Source organism: Carassius carassius, chromosome 1, assembly GCF_963082965.1.
Source record: "Carassius carassius chromosome 1, fCarCar2.1, whole genome shotgun sequence".
Lineage (NCBI taxonomy): Eukaryota > Metazoa > Chordata > Actinopteri > Cypriniformes > Cyprinidae > Carassius > Carassius carassius.
In genome coordinates this window covers 25,724,742-25,749,187 of record NC_081755.1, presented here as the reverse complement: position 1 = coordinate 25,749,187, position 24,446 = coordinate 25,724,742, and the positions used below count along the sequence as shown (strand labels likewise).

The following is a 24,446-nucleotide window of genomic DNA, read 5'->3' as shown; positions in this document are numbered from 1 at the left end:
ATGTAACAGTCACAAAGACCATCACTGCCCGGGCCAACCAGAAGCCGTGGATGACAGGGGAGGTCTACAGACTCCTGAAGACGCGGAACGCTGCCTTCAGAGCTGGAGATGAGGTGGGCCTGAGAAGCTAAGAGACAGTACTCCACGAGGATAACCCATCAATTCAGTGACAGCAGAGACATTCAGAGCCTGTGGCAAGGGATACAGACCATTATGTACTACAAGCCCCCTTCGCTCACTTTGAGAAACAAAACGGGTCCACTGCACAGAAGACTCCACCTCCTCCCAGTGACCAAGTGATGACGCTGACCCCGGACAGCGTGAGGAGATCCTTCAGCAGGATCAATGCACGCAAAGCTCCGGGTCCGGTCAACAATCCTGGGCTTGTACTGAGAGACTGTGTAGTGGAAGTCTGATGTCTTTACAGACATTTTCAACATCTCACTTAGTCAGGTTGTTGTCCCCACATGCTTCAAAACTACCACCATCATTCCAGTCCCGAAGAAGCAGTCTCCATCCTGCTTCAATGACTACAGTCCAGTTGCACTTACTCCTATTATCATGAAGTTCTTTGAACGACTAGTCATGCACCATATCAAGTCTGCCCCCCCCCCTCTCTGGACCCAATCCAGTTTGCATATCGGTCCAAGCGCTCGACCGATGACGTCATTGCAACGGCCCTCCACTCAGCACTCACACATATAGACAAAAAGGACTCATACGTCAGAATGGTGTTCATAGACTTCAGTTCAGAATTCAACACTATCATCCCTCCTTTACAAACTGGTCCAGCTGGGGCTCAACACTTTGCTGTGCAACGGGCTGTTGGACTTTCTGACTGGAAGACCTTAGGCAGTACCGGTCAGCAGCAACACAGGGGCCCCCCAAGGATGTGTGCTGAGCCCCCTCTTCTTGACTCTGCTGACCCACATCTGCACACCGTCACACAACTCCAACCTCTTCATTAAGTTTGCGGAATACACGACTGTGGTGGGTCTCATTAGCAACAGAGATGAGACAAACTACAGGAGCGAGGTGAGCCGCCTGGCTGGGTGGTGCAGTAACAACAATCTCTTTTTGAATATGGAGAAGTGCATTCAGGAGAGTGCACACTCAGCATGCTCCTCTGACCATCAACGGTGCGACTGTGGAGAGAGTGAGCAGCACCAAGTTCCTGGGTGTGCACATCACAGAGGACCTCTCCTGGACTTAAAACACAGCAGCACTGGCCAAGAAATCACAGCAGCGTCTCTACTTCCTCCGTAAACTGAGAAGAGCCAGAGACCCACCCCCCATCATGTACACCTTCTACAGAGGCACCATCGAGAGCATTCTAACGAGCTGCATCACTGTGTGGTATGGCGCCTGCAATGCGTCCTGCCGGAAGACTCTACAATGCATAGTGAGAGCAGCTGAAAGATCTCTCTCCCCTCCCTCCAGGACATTTATGGAACCTGTCTCACCCATAAAGCCCTCTGCATCGCAGATGATCCCACCCACCCGTCACACAGCTTCTTCAGTTTGCTTCCATCAGGGAGGAGACTGCGGAGTCTCTAGGCCAGGACCACCAGACTGAAGGACAGCTTCATTCATCAGGCTATTAGGAAGCTGAACTCACTCCCAAACCATATTCAGTTATAGTCATAGCGCCACCTATTGGCAACAGGAAGTCACTTTTTTTACGTTGCGACAAACTACTCCTAGAAATTTTTGGACATCAATGTCTTTTTTGTGGTCAATCTAATCTAAAGGCCTGTCTGATGTTAAATTGTGAAGATCTTGAGTTTTAGTTAAAGGCCGTGTCCATGGCGCCGTGACAAAGTTCAAAGTCTCGCCATGGGAATAAAAGTTGTTGTAACTCAGGCATAAAATGTCAGATCTTTCCCAAACTTCATATGTTTAATAAGAGTCCTGGCCTGAACACATCTGAAGGCCAATATTCCATCGGGTGTGGCAAAATGGCTCGACAGCGCCACCTATACACTTTCAACGGATTGCGCCTCGAGCTACGTTTCATTTACATGTACAAAAATTGGTAGACACGTAAAACACCAAAGTGACATATTTTACGCTGTAACAAAATACTCCAAGAAATTTAATGACATCAACAATTTATTTTGGTCAGTCTAATCTAAAGGTCTTTGCAATGTTAAATTGTGGAGATTTTGAGTATTTGTTAAAGGGTGTGTCCATGGCGTTGTGACAAAATTTGATGTCTCGCCATAGGAAGAGAAGTTGTTGTAACTCAGGCATAAAATGTTCGCTATTCCCAAAACTTCACATGTGCGTTAAGAGTCCTGACCTGAACACATCTAAAGGCCAATATTCCATTATAATGATATTGCCACCTGCTGGCAACAGGAAGATTGTCATATATATATGACTTTGACATATTCCAATTAAATTTACGACTTTAAATGCATATTTCTCGCCGTTCACCTTTTTACTAAAGCCACTCACTGGCAGTGAGCCCGGGTGCGAGGGTCCGTTCATTGCTGCTTGCAGCTTTAATTGTATTTTATATTTGATCTAGATTTTAGGCTCTACTGTTAGTGTTATCTACTGGTATGCACCATGGGTCTGAGAGTAACGCAATTTCAATTCTCTGTATGTATGTACTGTACATGTGGAAGAATTGACAATAAAGCAGACTTGACATCGCCCATAGCGCTGTGTAAAAATAAAACCATGTCTGCCTTTGTGATCGGAGAAAACACAAACAACAAGCGCTACTCTACACTGCTCTAAACTCAAGTTTGAATCATCAGTGGCAAATTCTTTAAATATAAAAAATTTACTCACAGACTGAGAGTCAGAAGCGCCAGAATGTCCTTGCAAAGATTGAGGAATGGCCGGCGGGGCTGAGTGAACGACGGCCGGCGGATTATGCTCTAGGCATTGGAAGGACAAAGTAGTTTAGCTTTTTCACAATGAAACACACCACATCTCCACAACATGGTGGCGGCAGCAACAACAATACTACAGTGAGGACAAAAGTTAAGCCTTCTTTCTTTGAGTGAACATTTGGACGGCATTATGCAAATCTTTTCACAGCATAATGTAGACATGTGGGGGCGTGTTAGAACGAGCCGTGTTAGGAAGGAGGGATGGCTGTTAAATTTTATATTTTATGGATTTTAGACTTTAGTCTTTTCAACGTTACAGATCTTCTTCATGCACCAAGAGCTTGTAACACTCCAAAGTGTCCAAGGTTTAAATCACATGACCCCTTTAAAGGAGGAAGATGGGCAGTGTTGGGAAGGTTACTTTGGAAATGTAATAGGTTACAGATTACAAGTTACCCTATTTAAAATGTAATAGTAGTGTAACTTTTTCAATTACTTTATTAAAGTAATGTAACTGATTACTTTTGATTACTTTTTGATTACTTTTAAAAACTCGAATAAATGTTTATTTGCAACCGTTAATAATTTTCAAACATTTACACCATGCAGGTTTAAATAGAGCTCAATACTGTCAGACTTTCACCATCCTTCATCACTTGAATTAAGATGATCAAATTTGAACATCCACCACACAATCAGACTTTAGTTCTGCATTTTACTTTAAGATTGATCTGAAGTTCAATGCAAATTTAAAATCATAAGAAATTGTTTAGTGAAACTTTTTTTGAAACCAAATTTTTGCATAATTCCAGGAAACACTGCTTCTAGCATTCTAACTATTAATAGTTTGGAAAGAAAAATAGTTAATTAAAAAATAATAAATAAAAGCATATACATCAACTCAAATATGTTATATCTAATAAGCATACCTCCTATTCTGTGTACTAAAATCCTGAAACATTGCTGCTCTTTGTATATGATGATAGTTTTCTCAAAACAAGTTAAATGCTCATGAAGTGATTCATGATAGAGATTGTGTTTATGTGTTCATGTACTAATATATCGAGACGGCAGAGGTTGAAAACACTTCGAGCTTCAGTAGGCCTATGTATAGTAAATGAAACCGCATGTCTGCATCAATTTCCATGAGCGGTGGACTGGGAAAAAAATTCAGACTAGGAAATCTCAAACTCATACAAACAAATTCATGGACAACACTATTTTTTGTATGGACCTCACATAAAAAAGTTTTAAATCTTTAGTTTGGGGACATGCAAAATAATTAAAAGTTCTCTCCTGAACTGCACCTTCACTTCCATTTTTCTTTTCAGTCTCTTTATTTTGCCCTGTTATCCATCTCTCTCATGACTTTAATACTCAAGATTTAACAAAACTATACTTTCTAAATTGCCTACATGTCAAAATGAGTGCATCACTTCAATATATTTATAGAAAAATCCTAATCCTAATCATGTTTTTCCCTTACAAAAATTTACTATGCTTTTATTATATAAAATTACATTAACCGTGTTTTATTTATTTGCAAATGGATTACCATTTGTATTTGTTTTTAAATAAATAAATGTGTAAAATAATTTTTAATTTGTGGCATGGTTTAACAATAGTAACCTTTTGTCTCTGGATTTATAGAAAAATATTAAAACATTAATTGTCGTAAGGTGTAGTTGTCTGTCGTAGCTTCCCCTAAACCTATAATAATATCTCATTATTTTTCAGCTAAATTACTAGGCTACTGTAACATTACAATAGATAATATTGATGTCGTTTATACAATATTTTGAGTGAGTGTGATCAATGTGCTGTTGCTCTTTGACTAAGTGAACAAATACAAAACTACAAAAGCATCTTTACAGATGAAACTGACCTGCATTGAAACCCTGAACAGAAGTGGCGCTTCTCTGCTCCAGCTGTGCGCTTCAGTCCACTCCGGTCTCTCTTTCTCGCATTGATTACTCGGAGTCTGATCCAAACCGTTTGGCGGAGGCGCGGAGAGCGCGCGAGTCACGACTAACCGATCCATGATTTATTAGAGATTTAATTATCGAATGGCGGATTCGGAAATGATCGCTTTTGTACATTCGGCAGGCAATTATACCAGGCCACCGGGAATTGTCCCGGTTCTCCCGATGTCCGGTCCGCGCCTGTTTTCCCATAGTGTCATTCATAATGTCTTTTGCGGCTTAATATTCACAGACACTAGTCCATGCTTTGATTCAAGTGTACTGACCTACTTTTGATTTATTTGTCCAAAATGTGGCATATTCTGTCCGCGTTAGGCAATAGCAATCCCGTTTTTATGACTGGATTCTACGAACCAGACTGTTTCTGCATCGCGGAAATTATAGGGCCTTGTGTCTCAGAAGAAATCATTTAAATCTGTATGTGGATGTGTGAAATATTCATATGTAATCCCCTTTGTAATCTTTAAAAATTTCATAAGTAACTGTAATGTAATTACTCATTTTTTCTTAGTAACTGTAACTGATTACAGTTACATTTATTTTGTAATTAAATTACGTAACGCTGTTACATGTAACTAGTTACTCCCCAACACTGAAGATGGGTAGTGTTTTGCTCAAACTTTCTGGTTTAGTATTTACCCTTTAATGATTCGAACTGCATGGGCAGTTGTCAAAGAGCTTTAGTGACTTCTGTTCCTGCAGAGCTGCAAATGATTCAGCGTTCACCACACAGGTGTGACAATGATATGGGGTAAATGAGCCTTGTGAGCTACAGTAATGTCACAGCAAATGAAGGAAAACAGCAGTATGCACAGAATTGATTGCATTCTATATTTAAGAATGAGCCAGTCTTTGTGAATGCGATTGCCATTTTGCTGTTTTCAGATCTTATGGTATGTTTGTTTACATAGGTGAGGATGAAAGGCTAGCAGTTTAAATTTTTAGTCATTTCGATATGAATAATACATTGTATATGAAAACAGAGAGGGGAAAAATAGAAATCCACATGAAACAGAACACAAACATCAATATCTTTTATCTGCTGCAGAAATCATCATTTCAAATAAATATGTAAATGTGAAATGTTAGGAGGAATATCACAACTGAGATCTCTGTAGTATCTCAGTAGTTTTTTCCTAGAGAGTAATGAGATTAAATGGAGATCAAATGGAGGCTTTTGTCCTTCCCCTGCGAAAAAAACCAAAGAATGTATCCATGGCTATATTCACACTGCAAGTCTTAGTTCTCACTTCTGATTTATTGCTAAGATTCAATATCTTTTATTTCTTTTATTTATTTCTTTAAATTATTTGGGGGGAGGTGGGGGTAACATTATTATTATTATTTTTTTTTTTAAATGGGCAATATCAGAATTGAGTGTGAGCTGGTCACAGCCCTGAACTGACAAACATGTGCAATAGAATACTGTCATATGGAATTGAACATGGAGGTGTCTCAAGTTAATGTTTACACATTTATTTATAAGGTGATGTGCTGGAAAAGACATGAACCAAGTAAAACTGAGCACAGGTGATGAAGACAAAAACAAAGATTAGGATTAGGATTTCAGTCAATTAACACTGCCAAGAAATTATTACAAAATTAATTATTTTGTATGCTAAATAAACACCCCAAATAGGTATTAATTTCCCTAAATGTTAATCTAAAGCAACATCGCATATCTTGTTGCTCACCACTATCTGTCATTAACACACAAACAAATGACAATGATATGGGTCAGACAATATCTATGCCAGTCCATGAGCATAAACCCTTATAACTGCATCTAGGCAAACAGCATTAGAACAAATATACACACACACATCACTGGATGACACTAATGAATACTAATTGACACAATCAGATGCAGTTACATGCTCTCAAATCTGCTGGAATGGGGCATAAGTCCACTCACTGTGACTATGCTCCTGTTTCAATATATTTAATATAAGTGGTTTTAAAACCTTCCATTGTAAATATATATTTGGTTTCCTTGTGAAATTAAATTTGAGATACGGTATGATGTTTCCTCTCATATGCCCTCAAGGGACAAATAAATAGACAGCCTGATCACAGTCTCTCTGTTTTGACCTCTGGGATCGAATTCATCCAGTTTGTGAGATTAGTGCCCAATAGTTTTTGACCTGCTGTCTTCCAGGCAATTGTGTCTCAAGAGTAAAAGGTTGTGACCCCAATCTCATCATGTGGACACAGACATTGTTTGACCTTTGAGAATATTTGCATTTACGTGCATTCATGAGGAAAAGCCTTTAAGACCTTTTAGAGCGGGAAAACTAAACTGTTCCCCTAAATGCAGTCTCAGTCTCTTTCACTGTATTTCAAGGTTCACTCAGAAAAGATATTAAATCATGCATGTGCCCTCAAGCAATGACAACTAAACAATCTCAACAAATCTGTAGCAATCTAACCTCACTAGGGTAAATAAACCTTGCAGTTAATTTAATTATTGTAAACATCAGGCACAGCATTTGACACAATTTTAAAAAGGCTCAGTTTGCACGCAATTTCCCTGTGGTCATGTTTTTTTTTTTTTTACTCAAAAGTAAAAAAAAATATCTTGCTAATAATTCCAAATCTAATTTCTCTAAGAATTTCTTCAAGTACCACAAAATACTGATCCAGATATAAGTAGAAAATACACAAGCGACCAATAGCACATGTATTTAGTACAAGTAAAACAAAATGACAACAAATTAAAACGTCTTTCATAATGCTAAGCAAGAAGAGGAAAAACAAAGACCTGTTGAGAGCTAAGAGAAAACTAAATGGCTTGTGTACTATTTAAAGGGACATCTCATGCCAATAGCACATTGCCTTAATGAACAACAAGGTGTCAAAACAGCTTAGACGCTTCTCAGTGTTTTTCTCTGGTTTTGTAGAGCTCCCACCATGACTTCAATAAACCCAGCCCCCTCTAACAAAGGAACAAGCCTGAAAATTGACCCTGAAGCTTCAATGTCATGCCAAGCAATTTCAGATAGAACATGGTGCTAATGAGTAAACATCACATCACTTTTTAAATACATCTTCATGAGGTCAAAGATCAACCAAGTAGAAGACGGCGTGTTTGTGAACAGCCATTTACTTCTGTAATTTGATGTATTTCTGAAGCAAACGAGATATTTAGAGGAAGAAAAAATTTAGGAAGAGACCTAATTTTATACATTAGGAATTCACTGAATAGTAAAACCCTCTCACACCTAATGCCGACGGGGCGTATTCTGGTTTTCAGAAGGAGCTGGATTGGATTTTTTTAATAATACAAATCCACAAATCTGATGCAGACTGGAATCATAAATCACATTGTGTTTGATCATTTGGCAAGAGGAAAGCTGATACCCTAGTGAGACTGGTTTTCTCCATTTATGTCACATGATGGAGTTTGGATTGCTTGCTATTGTTGCTTTTGGCTTCCTTACATGGCAGTGGCGAGGCCAGAAATTTTAAAATGAGTGGACCTTGGTGGAGGGTGGACGTCAATGACTACTAGTGATGCGCAGGTCGACTCATTACCCGTGGGGGTGGGTCAGTAGGAAAAAAAAATAATAAAATCAATTTATTGTAATATAAATGTATTTCTATCTATCTATCTATCTATCTATCTATCTATCTATCTATCTATCTATCTATCTATCTATCTATCTATCTATCTATCTATCTATCTATCTATCTATAGGCTATAAGTACACAATATATATAGGCCTATATGACCCATAGACTGTGTAAAAACATGGACGTAGTGTCCGTGACGTCACCCGTAGTCTCCTGAAGTATGTTTTTGAAGCCTAAAGTGTGTAGAGCGGCCGTCGCCATCTTGGCAGCGCGTCACCGCGCGACTCTGCCAGACAATCAAAAATGGGCAAAAAGGCGGGAGCTAGTTGCTGTAGCCACACCCACCTAGCACGACGGCAGTGTCAGCAGCGGCAATCCACCTGTCACTCAAGTGGCTACGCCTTTAATTATGCAGAACTTTAAGTCTTAATATAATTTAAACGGATGAGTTATAAAAAAATTCACTTCCCTCACAGTTGTCATGAAGGGCAAAATTAGCTATTTAGACCAAAATCATTTTTTGAACCAGGCTGTAAACATGTTTTTTCCTGCTGTAAAGTTGGGCATTTTAACATGGGGAGTCTATGGAACTGACTCCCTTTTGCAGCCAGCCTCAAGCGGCCAGTCGATGAATTGCAGTTTTAGTCACTTCCTTATTGGCCTCACGAGAGAGACCGGGAGGTTGGCGCTCGATATGACCACATTAATTTTAAGAATAATATGCTTTCTTGTTTGTTTAGATAAATTGTTCAGAAGGTTTTGACCAAACTGTTAAATTAAGTTATTTACAAATAATCCAAACACCTGATTACTTTCTAATACAATTAAATTGTAAAGAATTTACAGATCCATCTTTGAAATCTGATTGGTTGATAACTTTTGACAATATTTAATTCATGTTTGAAAATAATTAATAGCTATCTACCGCGCATGAACCCAGAGAGATTTGAGCGTGCACAGGACACAGTTGAGCGAGAGGAGAGACAAGTTTTAAGTGAGCGCGCTTTTTCGGACGAAAGCAGAGTAAATCTGAGCGTGTGTCCGGTTTTGTGCAAGATCAAGAAAATCTTCGCGCGAGCAAAGAGATTTGTGCGCACACATTGTATTAATGTGTTTCCGCGCTACAATAATGCGCTCTCTCCATATTTGTCAGTAAAATAATGCCATATATTTTCATATTTTATTAGGTTCTTTGATAAGGTTAAAATACAAAGACAAAGTAACAAGACATCAGTGTTCAGTAATTGTGTTCATTTTAAACTTGATTTCTGACAGGTGTTATACTTTTCGAAAGCGATCAGATGTTGCTTAACGTTTGGTGCCATACACAAGCCTGCGTGATGTGTTTCGAGTCTAGGTACCCATCTTTAAACACTCCCTCAAGCATAGTGTCATTAAAATGACGACACATCTTGCAGTACACTGCATTGTCTTTTATGCTGTACCAGAGACAATTTGGCTGTACTCTAGAAATGGGAACTTTGTGTATCCACCACTTAGAAGCAAAATGTCTAGACTTATTGTTGTGCGCGGAAACTCGCGTAAATGGAGCTGAGCAAGTGGTTCATTACGTGTGGATAAATCAGTTGCTTTTCTCAACGATTAGACCGGGTTGATGTCGATGTTTCGGGATCTGTTCTTGTTTTTTGTTTTTTTTTGTATATATATATATATATTTAAAGATATCTGTTTCGACATGCTCGTCTCGTGTCATGTATGTTAAAAATTTATTTCACTAGCAGATGTTAACTCATCTTCCCATCCTTCCAACAATATGCGATTGGCTAAACAGTACTACTAAGCTTATTGATTGGCTGTTGCAGTAGGGCAATTATATGAAAAAGTTTTCGCTCTACATTAATTATCTTTTTATGAAATTTATTGTACGTGTTTAAGTGATTAGTATTGTCATATATGCAATTTTTTTTTGTCTGTTCTGATTGGGTGGGCCAGCCGTCAACCCTGGCCCTTATGTAGCCTCGCCCCTGTTACATGGAGTTTAAAGGGCTCATCAGATGCTAAATTCACTTTTACATGTTGTTTGAACACACCTAATGATAAAAATCCACTCAGTGGTTTTTATTTAATCCCTAAAAATAATATCCCCTTTTTTCAAATCAGGCCATTCTCAGCTTCTTTTCTGTCACATCATAAAGATGAAGGCCCCACTATAGTTGATTGACAGTAACGTTTTACCTTGAGTGAGCATTGTTTTACCGCCGGAGCAGATCCAGACAAGAATGACTCCTAAGCGATCAAGGTGTTGTGTTGTTGGATGTTATAATGAACATAGCAGTCGTCATTTACTCCCAACATCTGAGCCGCTAAAGATGCAGTGGATTAGTTTTGTTTGTGAAGGGAATGCACCCCCGATCTACCTAAATGCATTTATGTTCATGTGAATCATTCGTGATCGAGCTTCACTTATGGCAGAAGTGAAAGTTTTTTTTATTTTATTTTTTTATGAATCTTTGCAATAGCTGTTCCTAATAACGTGCTGGTTAGCAAGTTTGGCTGCTAAATGTGGCTAAAGTAAACAGTCTCTCAGAGCACGGTTAGTCAGCCCACAGAATACAGGAGCGGGGGCAGCAGAGCTCATTAGCATTTAAAGACACTTCCAAAAATCAAGTTGATTTCTGCAGAGCTGTTTTTGATTAGGTAAAAAGGGTGTTTTTTTACACTACCACTGAGAAATTTTAAACAAAGTATATTGTAGACTTTTCATCAAGACCCTAAAGAATCATATCAACTTGTGGAAAATGGACATCCGATGACCCCTTTAGAAGACACTACTATTTAACAATACTGCATTATCAGTTTGACTGCTTACGCTATTGAATGAGAACAAAACGTTTTACTTCTACTTTTACACTTTTACATTTTCACGTAAGTATCTGTACTTTCTACTCCTTACATTTTAAAAATAAATGTAAGCCATTCCGGCTTGTCATCATTCAAAAAACAAAAAAAAACCTATCCAGATAAATCGCGCCATCCGGATGGAGTGAATTTGATTGTGGTTGGAAGAGAAGTATAAACATATACAATTCCGACACCCTATTGGTTTGTACGCGATTCATCGCACCTGCACATGACACAAATCACATCACACTCCAGCAAGGACATAGCCAGTTTTGGGTTCATTTATCAAAAAATATATTTCTTAAAAGTAGGGCTGGGTATGGAACCGGTATGCACCGAACCGAATAAGGACGCAGATTTCGGTGCCTCATTTTTGGTGCCTCTTAAATGCTTGGGCGATTGATTGAAATGTTTGTCCTGGTTCTCCGAAATGTAGGCCTACACAAGAAGCATGGGCGTCGCTAGACTTTTTTAGCGGGGCTATAGCATTTAGCTCCATAATCTGTACACAAATTCGCAATCGCTGTAGTCCCCGCAGAGCAGTGCGAACGGACTCAAACAGAAACAGAGGATATAAGGTGTGTGTTTATCGATAGATTATTAGAATATCTGTATCTGTGCAGTTCTTTGTCATAAATACATGTTACAAAAGGTCACGAGGGAGCAGTCGGTTTCTCATCTACTGTAAAGTTTTCTCTCTGTTCACCGCTCATCACTAAACAGCTGTTTCCTCCAGTGAAAATCTAGCCCTTAAAGCATATGAACGAAGGCATACTTCAATTGTACTTATTTAAATATGCTTAATTTAATCATGCATACTTTATACATACACTACTGTGCAAGTCTTAGGCACGTTAGTATTTTCACCCAAAGGAATGGTGTTCTGCCAGTTATTTATATATTTTGCTGTAGTGTCAGTAAAAAATATCAGTTTACATTTCCAAACGTTCATTTTGCAGTTGTCAGACTGCTTGTGCATTCAAAATCGCACTAGATTATTATTAAAACTAATGGCAAACTGATATTTCCTACTGACACATAAATCACTGGCTTAAAACCCTTTTTTGGGCTGAAAATACTAACGTGCCTAAGACCTTTGCACAGTACTGTACTTTACAAACGACATTGTTGCTACTTTATAAAGAATGACTATACAGTAATTCACAGAACTGATTAAAGACAGTGACAGACAGCACTCATTTTAACTAAATATCAGAGAGATTGACAGAGACACAGTAGAAACATTATGTGTGGTTTTGTATTAAATAATGACCCAGATTGTGAAATACATTTATTAGCCTTAGAGTAATGAAAGCACAACTTGAGAAATGAGAGCATTCAAGGAGCGTGTGAAAGCTATGGATTTATTTTAAATATTTGTAATGTTCTTTAATGTTATCCAAGGTTTTTTTTTTTTTTTTTTTTTTTTTTGGTACAGGCACTGGTAACGTTTTTAAAGTATCAAAATGGCACCGGACCCTACTTAAAAGTTATTATTTCTCACTACTGGCTCATTTACCAAATGGGTGCTTTCTCTTCGTCCTCTGCAAATTAAGCTCCAGTAGGTAGTTCAGTAGCGAGACGTTTGAATAAATTAGCGTTTGTGATTGACAACGCGATTGACAATGTTGTGATAACTAGGCTTTACCAACTTTGTATCGTTAACCCCCCCCCCCCCCCACCACCACCAACAATGGACATAGCAGACGTATGTAGCAAATACAGGAAGCTATCAATCAAGAAGGTATCAGGATTATGAGTTATTTTTCATTTTTATTTTTTGATTAACCACTTGGATTAATCATTCATTTTGACAGCACTAATGTTTACTGTAAAAAGACAACCATACAAGAGTAATTGTTACTAAGCCTGCACCACTGTTCTTGTCCATTGCCCTCGCAGATTCCTGCTGCTAAGCTTGGATGTGAATTTACATTCCATTAAAGGTTTTACATGCATAATTTTTCCTATTTGACCGTTCTCTCTCACACACACACACACACACACACACACACATTATATGCGTGTATATAAATCCTTTTTTTATTTACCATGCTTTTAATTTCCTATAAGGTATTTGATTGGCTTAGAATGATAAAAATTGTTCCACTCTTTCCAATTACAGTGATTGCTGTCCTATTTAATTGGTGGTTTGAATGTTGGTTTTAATGTATCAAACATGGAATCAAAACCAAGAAGGGCGAGAAAGCCAAACTGGACAGAGGAACAGTGTTTACTGTTAGCCCAGTTAGTGGATGAACACAAGGCCATTCCTAAAGGAAGATTCGGGCCGGGTGTCACAGCAAGGGACAAGAAGCAGACATGGGAGCGTATAGCACAAACTATTAACAGTTCATTCCCCCTGCTTGTGCACACCTATAAGCCTGCTATATTCATAAATGCAGTTTTTTGAGCCTGCAAGGTGGGAATGTCCAGTGGAAACGAAATGAACTGCGACACAATAAGATGTTCTGAAAGTGCTGTAAATGTTTGTGTGACCACTCTGCTTACAGAAGGTTGTGACAGACCCAAATCATCACTATTGCATTGTTGCATTTTCCCAGTTGCCAAATATCGTAATGTAGTGATTACTTTAATTTCTGGCACTATGGCATTTCTACGCTGTGTCTGAGATGTTAGCATGTCTCTAATAAGATCAGTCACAAACATGATCCCTGCACGATTTAATATATAGCGTCTTATTAACTCACTGTCATCCATTGTCTGCAACACATTTCTTCTGCCTCTTCGTCTTTCTGCCAGTTTCTCCTCTGCTAAAGAAACTTTAAGGGTTAAGATGCTTTCTGAATTACTTTTTTCTTTACTTTTTCTTTAATTTTAAGAGTAAACGCCCACATTTCTAAGAATTTTCTTAGAATTTTGTCACTAGGAGCTACTTTTTGGATTAAGATTCTTTATGAATATGGGCCCAGGAGATTTTGGAGCACTTCATGCTATAGCCCCACTAAAAATGTCCTAACGACACCCATGAGTAAACTTAAGTCCTCAGTGACTTGTTAAAAAAAACTACAGGCGATGCAGATTATTGATTCCTTTCCATAGACATTTGAGGTGTTCCATATGTTCAAACCAAGAATGTCTATAATGTGGCCAGAACCCTGCATGTTTTTTCCATTTATCTCAATGTCATTTACTGTGGCAGTACAGGTCTGAGATTGTGAAAGGTGCATTACAGATAAAATGTATTATTATTACAAACCTGATTCCAAAAAAGTTGGGACACTGTTCAAATTTTGAGTAAAAATAATGGAATAATTTACAAATCTCATAAATTTATTCACAATAGAATATAGATAACATGTCAAATGTTGAAAGTGAGACATTTTGAAATGTCATGCCAAATATTGGCTCATTTTGGATTTCAAGAGAGCTACACATTCCAAAAAAATTGGGACAGGTAGCAATAAGAGGCCGGAAAAGTTAAATGTACATATAAGGAACAGCTGGAGGACCAATTTGCAACTTATTAGTTCAATTGGCAACATGATTGGGTATAAAAACAGCCTCTCAGAGTGGCAGTGTCTCTCAGAAGTCAAGATGGGCAGAGGATCACCAATTCCCCCAATGATGCGGCGAAAAATAGTGGAGTAATATCAGAAAGGAGTTTCTCAGAGAAAAATTGCCAAGAGTTTGAAGTTATCATAATCTACAATGCATAATATAATCCAAAGAGCCAGAGAATCTGTAACAGTCATGGAAAAGCATACTGGATGCCCATAATCTTGGGTCCTTAGACGGCACTGCATCACATACAGGAATGCTACTGTAATGGAAATCAAAACATGGGCTCAGGAATACTTCCAGAAAACATTGTTGGTGAACACAATCCACCGTGCCATTCGCTCATCAAAAGATGTTAATCTAGGAACATGTCTTACTTGACAAAATCACAGTGACCGATGCCACACAGTGGTAATCATGACCTTGTCCCAAATTTTTTAGATGTGTTGATGCTGTGATATTTAAAATCAACTTATTTTTCCCTTAAAATTATACATTTTCTCAGTTTAAACATTTGATATGTCATCTATGTTGTATTCTGAATAAAATATTGAAATTTGAAACTAAACAACTTGAAACAAGCAGATGCCTGAGAACAGATGATTATTTCATCCAATGTGTTAGAATTTGGCCTTGATTTCCCATTTGTAACCATGAATTGTAAAATGGATCCAGGACAAAGTTCTCTTAGCTTGATATGATCTCAGAGTGCCCACTGACTCTCTTGTGGCAATGTAAAACTGTGTTGCTCCCATTTGAATAAGAGCCACTCATGGTCCCACCTCCACAGGTCATGGTTTCCTGGCTAAATAACACTGCTGTTTAATTTCCTTACATAATATGAGTGGTCTATATTAATTAAGCATTAAGTTTTTTTTAAAAACCATGAAAGCTGTGATTCTTAAAATTTTTATACATATATAATTAATCATCCTTTCATTTTAGGACATCCCTTTATGTATCCAAATGAAAGGTTTAGTCAGATTTTATTTTATTTTATTTTTTCTACCTCACACATAATCTAAGTGATCATTAAAATAAATTGTGTCATTCATCTAATAACCAGCATGGGGAAAAACATTTGCTGTGCATTATGGGATTAGTCATTTATTAAAAAGGGATGGCTTATGCTGGGGACACACCAAAAGTCAGATTTTGGGCCGATTTCCCCCCTCCAGACAGTCCTAGCTATGTCCTGATTATCTTGATGGTTCTACAGATTATTTTATCAGATTTTCTCTTGGTGTGAGGTGTGTGTCCGAACCTGATCGGAAGAACCTCGGATCTGCCCCGATCGCAAATCGTAAATATTCAAAATGTTTAATATTTACGATCAGAAATCGTGTTGTGAGGGGGGAACTCCGAGGACAAATGCGCAGACGCTCTGGAAATTATCACGTGAAACGAAACAATATCCAATCAGAAAGTGAGTTGATGGAAGACGGAAGCAGTCATGGTGCAGCACATAGTGAAATTGATGTGGACAGCAGAGATGGAGGACCAGCTTGTTGATTTGTGGCAACAGCACAAATGTTTATACAATGTGTCGTGTATAAAATCATTCCAAACACTACCATTGCAATTTCTTCCTGCATATCATCCGTAATGCTTATTCTGAAGTCTTGCGAGATTTCCTGCGTTCACAGTCGAGACTCTGGTAGAAAATCTGTTCATGTGTGGTGTGCTGTCTTTGTCACACCATAGCATACCACACACTATAGGAGCAAAACGGTCAAATCTAGGATTTTTTTATCCTCATGTTTGTGGTCTATTTTGAAAATCTTATATGATAAAAAAATCTTTTGGTGTGTACCCAGCATTAGGATAAGATGTTTGGTTTCAATCCTGAGCAATATCAACAGAAGCGAATGCGGTTATATGTCACAAAGGGCAGCATGGAGCGAACCAGGCGGCTTGGGCCTTGATCAGAACTGGGCAGCTGAATGAGGAAGCCTGGCGTGGGAAGAAATGGACCTGCTGATTTTATGATGCTCTGAAATAGCCACACGCGCAGCATAAGGATTTGAGATTAATATTTCTTTCCCATGGATGACCAGCCCCCCCAAAAAACCCAAAAGAGAACAAACTAAAACCACATTTACTGTATTTACCACAAAACAACATCTTGTACATTTGGTGGGGTGATTTGTGACAGTGATTGAGGTCTGCTGTATCTCAGAATGATTAGATCTGATGCCAAACGAGTCTTTTCTTAGTGCTGGTTTTGTTCGTTAATTGATTATCTTTTGTTTGATGTCTTGGAGCATAAACAAATACCAGTGGGCCCAAATTTAGGTCATTACATCTTAAAAGGAAAATATCATCTGCAACATCTAATAATAATAATAATAAAGCTTCTCATGGGGAGTGCAAGTCGATGTAATGCAACATCAAACATCTTTGAACAATAACAATGTTTTCATATGATTCTCTCAGCCCATATGCAGGCAGACAGAATCTACAGACTTTTTTTCACATTTTGTTCAGTAATTGTAGAGCTCTGAAGAATGGATTTAAACATGGTAAAATATGTCAAACTGAGCTGAAAGTAGTACATTCTTGCTGACAGGTACAAATTAGCCAAAATATGTAATAAATTCACCAAAAAGGTCTGGGTTATAGATATTATAAACATGAGTGTTGTTTTCGTAAAATTGACTTGTTGTTTAGGCATCTTATATACCGTCATCGAACCACTGTTAACCATATCATTACAAATTCGGTTAAGAAAATGTAATTGGTTCTAAGAAGAAAGCAGATTCAAATCAAAAAGTGTCCCAATGAACTTCTCCCAAACCTTAATGAAAATCAGTGAGCCATTCTTCCTCTCTCCCAAAAGTCCATGTGCCCTCAAGGCATAGCTATTCTCAAAAAACTATGTTTAATAAAGCTGTAATCACTAACATGTTCCATTACTCTTAAAAGCCGAGGTTCAGAATCAATGACTAATCGGACTGAGCCGAACGTGGTTCTGCAGTGCCACCAAGTGAAATGTAGAGTAACATGTAAATAGATCTCATTACCAGGTACCAGACATCATGAAAAACCAGAGGAAACAAAGTCTGGATTTTCCAGGAGCGTGGTATGTAATAATCTCCAATGTCATAAAAAATTTATATTAATGAATAAAATATATTATACTAAAAATTTTCAAGAACAGATCAGCTAAAAATGCTCTATTTTTAAAGGAATGCATGCAGACATTGTAATGTTTAAAACTAGCTCAAGCTAGACTACTGTTAGATAATATTCTTTCATTCAAAATGCGGTAAACTGTGATGCGCTTTAAAGGCCAACTTCATTCTAAATCCGACATGATGCAGAATTGCATTGGTTTTGGCTCATGTTCACAGTGTGAATTACCAGACTTGATCTAAAAGTGTTGCACTAAATGTTGTAAATGCAGCACCCAGCTGAACATACCACAGCTAAATTACTTATCGACCCAGTGTCACATCATCCCAGCTGAGCATGTCACATCATCAGTGCTGGTGTGCCCTAGGATCGTATCCCAGTATCCTCAATCCCGTGCTGGAGTTCATCCCAACTCCAATCAATTAAGTGTGTCACTTTAACTGAAGAGAGTAAATTTAGAGTGCAGAATCTGAGATACTCATTCAACCTACAAGGAACTTTCATTAAGTTTTTATTAGACCCAAGAAGATGCAGCCAGCATTCAAATAAGCCTGGAGTAGTGGAAGGCATTTGCCTATATACAATGGCCTCTTAAACACTTCAGTGTCGTTGCATCATATCAATGAGTATCAATGCATTATTTAACTAACAAAAAAAAAAAAAAAAAAAAAAAGGGCAGCAGCTATTTGTGATAGATTATATTTACACAAAAAGCTGGATTTTCTAAGATTTATTCTACTTATTGCAGATAATGGCAATTTAAAAAAAAATTGCTCACCTTAGGTCATCCAAGATGTAGAGAAGTTGGTTCCCTTATTAAAACAGATTTGGAAAATGTAGTATTGCATCACTTGCTCACAAGTCCTCTTCTGTGAATGGGTGCCATCAGAATAAGAGTTCAAGCAGATTGAGAGTCAGCAACAGCTTGAAGTAAAAAATTTGTAATGATGGATTTGTTTATTACAAACATAAATACACCGATGGACTGGAGTCATGTAGATTACTTGTGAATTATTGTAAAGTTTTAATCAGATGTTTAGACTCTCAAAAGATTCATTGATGAGCAAACCTTCAATTTCTCCAAATCTGTTGTGATGAAGAAATCAACTGATCAAGGTGAGTAAGTGTTCAGCAAATAGTCATTTTGTGTTAACTATGTACCACACTCTTTGTGTCCACTGTATTCTCATATATTGCCAAAAATCTGAATGTAAATATATTTTGTGTCATATCATCATGCTTACATAAAACATTAAAAAAATGTCTGTAATATGTATGTAATATAGATCAATGTTTTCTGCATATAAAAGTGATATTATGCAGAATTAGCTTTACGAACTGTCAGCATAAAGATGCAGACAAGATACATTATGAATAGCACTAGTGCCATCTAATGGAGCACATCTGCATCCACTGTTAAGGCAAGTTCACACTGTCACACCTGACAAACAGCAGGAAAAGCATTGCATATTTGTCTGTTGGATTGCATGTTTTGAATCAGCTGTCTTTTTTATTGTGCTACAGTTGCTGGAATTCAGTGTTTGTTGGGGCAGCAATCGTACTTTTCATTTGAGCATATTATTTAGTAGGTAATATAAATATTATATAACAAATGTTGCAATGCCATGCCATGTTACTGCTACTAATACATTGGCAAGACACTGATGTCGGCAGCCATATCACCCTGGAGACTGGAGCCCAAGTCTGGTTTCCCACTGAAGCTAAGCAGGGCTGAGCCTGGTCAGTACCTGGATGGGAGACCTCCTGAGAAAACTAGGTTGCTGCTGGAAGAGGTGCTAGTCAGGCCAGCAGGGGGTGCTCACACTGTGGTCTGTGTGCGTCCTAGCGCCCCAGTGTAGTGATGGGGACACTATACTGTCAACAAGCACCGTCCTTCGGATGAGACATTAAACCAAGGTCCTGACTCTCTGTGGTCATTAAAAATCCCAGGATGTCTTTCAAAAAGAGTAGAGGTGTGACCTTGGCATCATGGCCTCCTAACAATCCCCATATCTGCTAATTGGCCTCATCACTCTGTCTCCTCTCCTCTCCTGGGCGTTCTGGCGCAATATGGCTGCTGTCACATCATCCAGGTGGATGCTGGTGGATGAGGAGATACCCCCTGACAATGTAAAGCTCTTTGAGTGCCAAGAAAAGTGCTATATAAATGCATGGAATTATTATGTACAAGTATAGTTAAAAAGACATGCATTTGGACTGAATACCCCACATGAAGTCACTGCATTGAAAAGATGATATGAGCGGTTCAGTATTAGAATTCTTGTCTGACATTTGGGAAATACAGATTCTGGCCAATATATCATAATCACTAAATACCCCCTTTGGGGTAAAGACATCTGTTTATGTTTCTGTTTAAGGGCAGTCTTATTAAGTGAGAAATGTATCACACTGAGTGCGGTTATTTGATCAAGATATCTTCAGACCAACTTCAGACCAAGCCACATAAAAAAGTAGCCAGTAGTTTTGGTTTTTGTAATTGTTACTGAATTACACTAAAAACGTTTTTTATGTTCAAATTGGTGATTGAATTGGTGTTTGATGTGATTGGCTTACCATTTCAGTCCCTTCCTCCTTCCTTCTTAGACAAATCCACTTGGTAAGCCCCACTTTTCCCCTATTACCAGTCCATCATATACATACATACATATATATATATATATATATATATATATATATATATATATATATATATATATATATATATATATATATATATATATATATATATTGTATTATTATTATTAAAGAAAGACATAAATCTCAGAAACTGTTTGTCATTTATCCTATAATAAATTGTGTTTCTTTAGCTCAAATCACACACACACATACACACACACACATGTTGGGTTTCCATGTTTTATGGGGACATTCTATAAACATCCTATAAATGGGTTTTATAACTGTCTTTTCTATCCATTAACCCATACACCTAAATCTACCCATCACACAAAATTTTCTGCATTTTTAGACTATCAAAAAACGTAATTCTGTATGATTTATAGTTTTCCTTATGGGGGCCAAAACAATTTCCTACAAGTACAAGGTTTTTGGATATTGCCATCTTTGTAGGGTCATTTTGTCCCCATAAACACAAACACATGCACAATTTTTGGACAGAAAGTGAGACTGAAGATGATGATGCCTTACGAAACACTTATAACTCTCTCAATTTCCATCTATCCATCAGAATATAGTGTATATAGTATAGTATAGCATACTATAGTATTGTTTATTACATCTCATGCAGGCTACTGCTATATTAGACATACTCGACCTAAATATCTGTTTAGGTAAAGTAGGCTATGCTAGTTTAGCTTGCTTTCAATTTTGGGGGTGCAGTAATAACTTTTAACATTTTTTCTTGTATTGTCACCAGCTTATTTGGTCCCCATAAATACTATAGATGATTATGTTTTACAAACAAATAAAGAAATTGCCCATTTAAATCGTAAAAACGGTGTTGTATTGAGGTTTAATATTATAATTTGTTAAAGCTTAACTTAACAACACTATACTTAGTTGAAATTTTTACCTTTTTTACCTGAATTTCACCTTATGATTCCGAAAATTGAGTTTTCCTAATCGGAAATTTCCGTCAGACATCGGCCCTTATCGTAAAGTATGTATTTGAATCGGTCGTGTTCGGGCATTTCCGGATTCACCGATAACGGTTGGAATGTTCAAATCTTCGATGCTAGTTTTGCTACTTCTGGCCTGGAGTGGATACTGAGCTAAGAAGGCAACTGAAGAAGGAGCAAAGAAACCAAAAAAAGGTGGTGAAGAGGAGCCTGGCTACGGAATGACGGTGTTGCAGGAACCTGTCCAGGTATTTTAGCTAAACGGTAAAGCGCTCTGTTGCAGACACAGTGGCGGGAGAAGACTTTTATCCAGCGCGAGAGACCGGATGATTGAACACTGCTACACCGCGGCTTTAGTTAGCTGCTAATGCTAACGGCCTATGCCCTTTACTTCACACAAAACCTGCCTTTAAACATCCCACACATTGCTTTTATTTTAATTTACAATAGCTGTTGTAATAAACTCGATGCTTGTCAACTCGGGGCAGTTTGCTTGTTAGTAGTTTTCAAGGAAGCTAATGTGTTGTCTTGCAGGTTAGCCAGCTATCTCTGATTTATTGGGATTTATGTTGGGATAGTGATGTTTTATTTTGACGCTTGGGTTAAAATATCGCGGTGATGAGGATAATTAAGTTGTGAAATTGAATGTTTACAGAGATGACTGGTATTCACAAACACGAAATATATGAAGAGTAAAGTTGACACAAATTAGTGCATTTGAAGAGATTTGGTGAATTAGCAATTTCTGGAGCTGGTCAGTTGTCTGAAATAGAAGCTAATCAGCGATAAAATCATAACATATGATTTCCTTTTTAGGTTGGACTTTAAATTCATATGTTATGATGTGTAATGAGCCAAAAAAAGTCAAAGGTTGTTTGTTTAGTAAGTCTTTGTCAAATAACGTTACCAACTAGCCTACGGTTCATCAAGCACAGCTGCTAAACCTGTGTGTGTGTGTGTGTGTGTGTGTGTGTGTGTGTGTGTGTCTTGTCAGTTCAAATGTATGTACAATGTGTATACATTGGCTGTGTCTCAAATCAAGAACGAGCAGCCTAACTAGACAGTATTTTAGGGCGTCCAAGCGCACCTATGTTTATCCCGTCTGTCAACATCATCTGGTTTCCCTCCTTACCTTCAGACTTTGTATATAGTGTCTGAAATCATTCTCCATTTCTTAAAACTGTGATCAAGACGTGACTTACTGACAGCAGATAATATCATATACATGATATATGTAAAAAAAACAATCTCTGCAGTCAGTATCATTGTTTATGTGGAAGCCCATTTCTTTTGTAATGGTGATGTTCAGAAGTGTATACTTGCTGTCAGGTGGTAATAAAATCATTAACCCTAATTCATAAAGTGCTATGGTTTATCTTTGTTGTGATGCATACTCCGTTTCGTCAACTGTAAAAGGGATGAAGGTAACAGCCATTGTGTTTTGCTCCATAGGCTGCTGTCTGGCATGCTCTGAACCACTACGCCTACCGAGATGCAGTATTCCTGGCAGAGAGACTCTATGCTGAGGGTAATTGCACAAATCGTCCTCCATACAGGCAGACAACATCCTCCATTTCCCCTCGTCTTTCAGAGCTGGCATTTCAGGCATCGCATTAAAACAAGTTTGTGTGACACAAAACTATAATACTGAGGAAGTACATCACTTTTTTGCAGTGTGATCAGAAGGAACAGTAAAAAAATATTTTCATATTCTAATGGTTGGCAACAGAGATATTCTGGCCATAAGCTTTTTTTCTGAGATCTGTTGAAAGTTGTATTTTCAAAATTGTAAACATTTTATTAATACAAGAGAAGACATGTACAAGACATTTAAGTATTGAGGTCCATTCCATTTATTCCTTATTTTCTTAGCTTTGGCAAATTTTAGCTTCCTCTGAATTTCTTTTCTTCTCACCTATCAGTCCATTCAGAAGAAGCGCTCTTCCTGCTGGCTACGTGCTACTACCGTTCAGGGAAGGCGTATAAGGCCTACCACCTCCTGAAAGGACACAGCTGCACCACGCCACAATGCAAATACCTCCTGGCCAAGTGCTGTGTGGAACTGAACAAGTATGGATGACTAATTATTCCCCAACTAATCATAACTCATGACTCATCATCATCATATCCCAATGTCTGTATCTATGTTTATCTCTGCCAGAAGCTTAGTGTTAGGGTTGATACTACACAAAAATTTCAGTAGTTGTATTCAAATTTCACTATCCTCCAGTCCTCCAAACCTTGTATATATATATACATACAATTGCATAATAAATGAAAAGAAAATAGAATACAAAAAGATTAGAAAGGTAGTTAGAATTTTTTTAAAGAATATAATTAGAATAGTGAGTGTTAAAGTTAGAGGGTCAAATTAAGATGGAAGAGATGTGTTTTAAGCCGATTCTTGGAGATGTCTAAGGACTCAGCTGCTCGGATTGAGTTGGGGAGGTCAATCCACCAGGAGGGAACATTTAATTTAAAAGTCCGTAAAAGTGACTTTGTGCTTCTTTGGAATGGCACAATCAAGCGACGTTCACTTGCAGAACGCAAGCTTCTAGAGGGCACATAAGTCTGAAGTAACAAATTTAGGTAAATGGGTGCAGAGCCAGTGGTAGTTTTGTAGGCAAACATCAATGCCTTGAAATTTATGCGAGCAGCTATTGGAAGCCAGTGCAAATTGATAAACAGAGGTGTGATGTGTATTCTTTTTGGCTCATTAAAAATTAATCTTGCTGCCGCGTTCTGAATTAATTGTAAAGGTTTGATAGAATTGGCTGAAAGACCTGCCAAGAGGGCATTGCAATAGTCCAGCCTGCATAAAACAAGAGCTTGAACAAGGAGTTGTGCAGCATGTTTCGAAAGAAAGGGCTTCATCTTCTTGATGTTGAATAAAGCAAATCTGCAGGATCGGACAGTTTTAGCAATGT

At 38.0% G+C, this 24,446-nt stretch overlaps 2 protein-coding genes across 4 annotated transcripts in view; both read left to right on the top strand.

Annotated features, from left to right (window-relative positions):
• The window catches only part of cdc27 (cell division cycle 27), a 364,243-nt gene that overhangs the window by 327,579 nt on the left and 12,218 nt on the right, over nt 1-24,446 (top strand). For 2 of the 3 annotated variants that reach the window (XM_059553008.1, XM_059552999.1), the window contains exons 1-3: nt 21,604-21,767; nt 22,972-23,047; nt 23,442-23,589. In XM_059553008.1, the coding sequence (XP_059408991.1) occupies nt 21,741-21,767; nt 22,972-23,047; nt 23,442-23,589 (251 nt within the window). In that variant the 5' untranslated portion in view covers nt 21,604-21,740. Of the gene's footprint in view, nt 1-21,603; nt 21,768-22,971; nt 23,048-23,441; nt 23,590-24,446 lie in introns of those variants that run through there. The other variant, XM_059552992.1, reaches the window with a different exon arrangement.
• scn4ab (sodium channel, voltage-gated, type IV, alpha, b) overlaps nt 14,867-24,446 on the top strand; it is a 176,423-nt gene continuing 166,843 nt past the window's right edge. The window contains exon 1 of the mRNA XM_059552979.1: nt 14,867-14,871. The gene's annotated coding sequence lies outside the window, so the exon portion shown is untranslated. The remainder of the gene's footprint in view (nt 14,872-24,446) is intronic.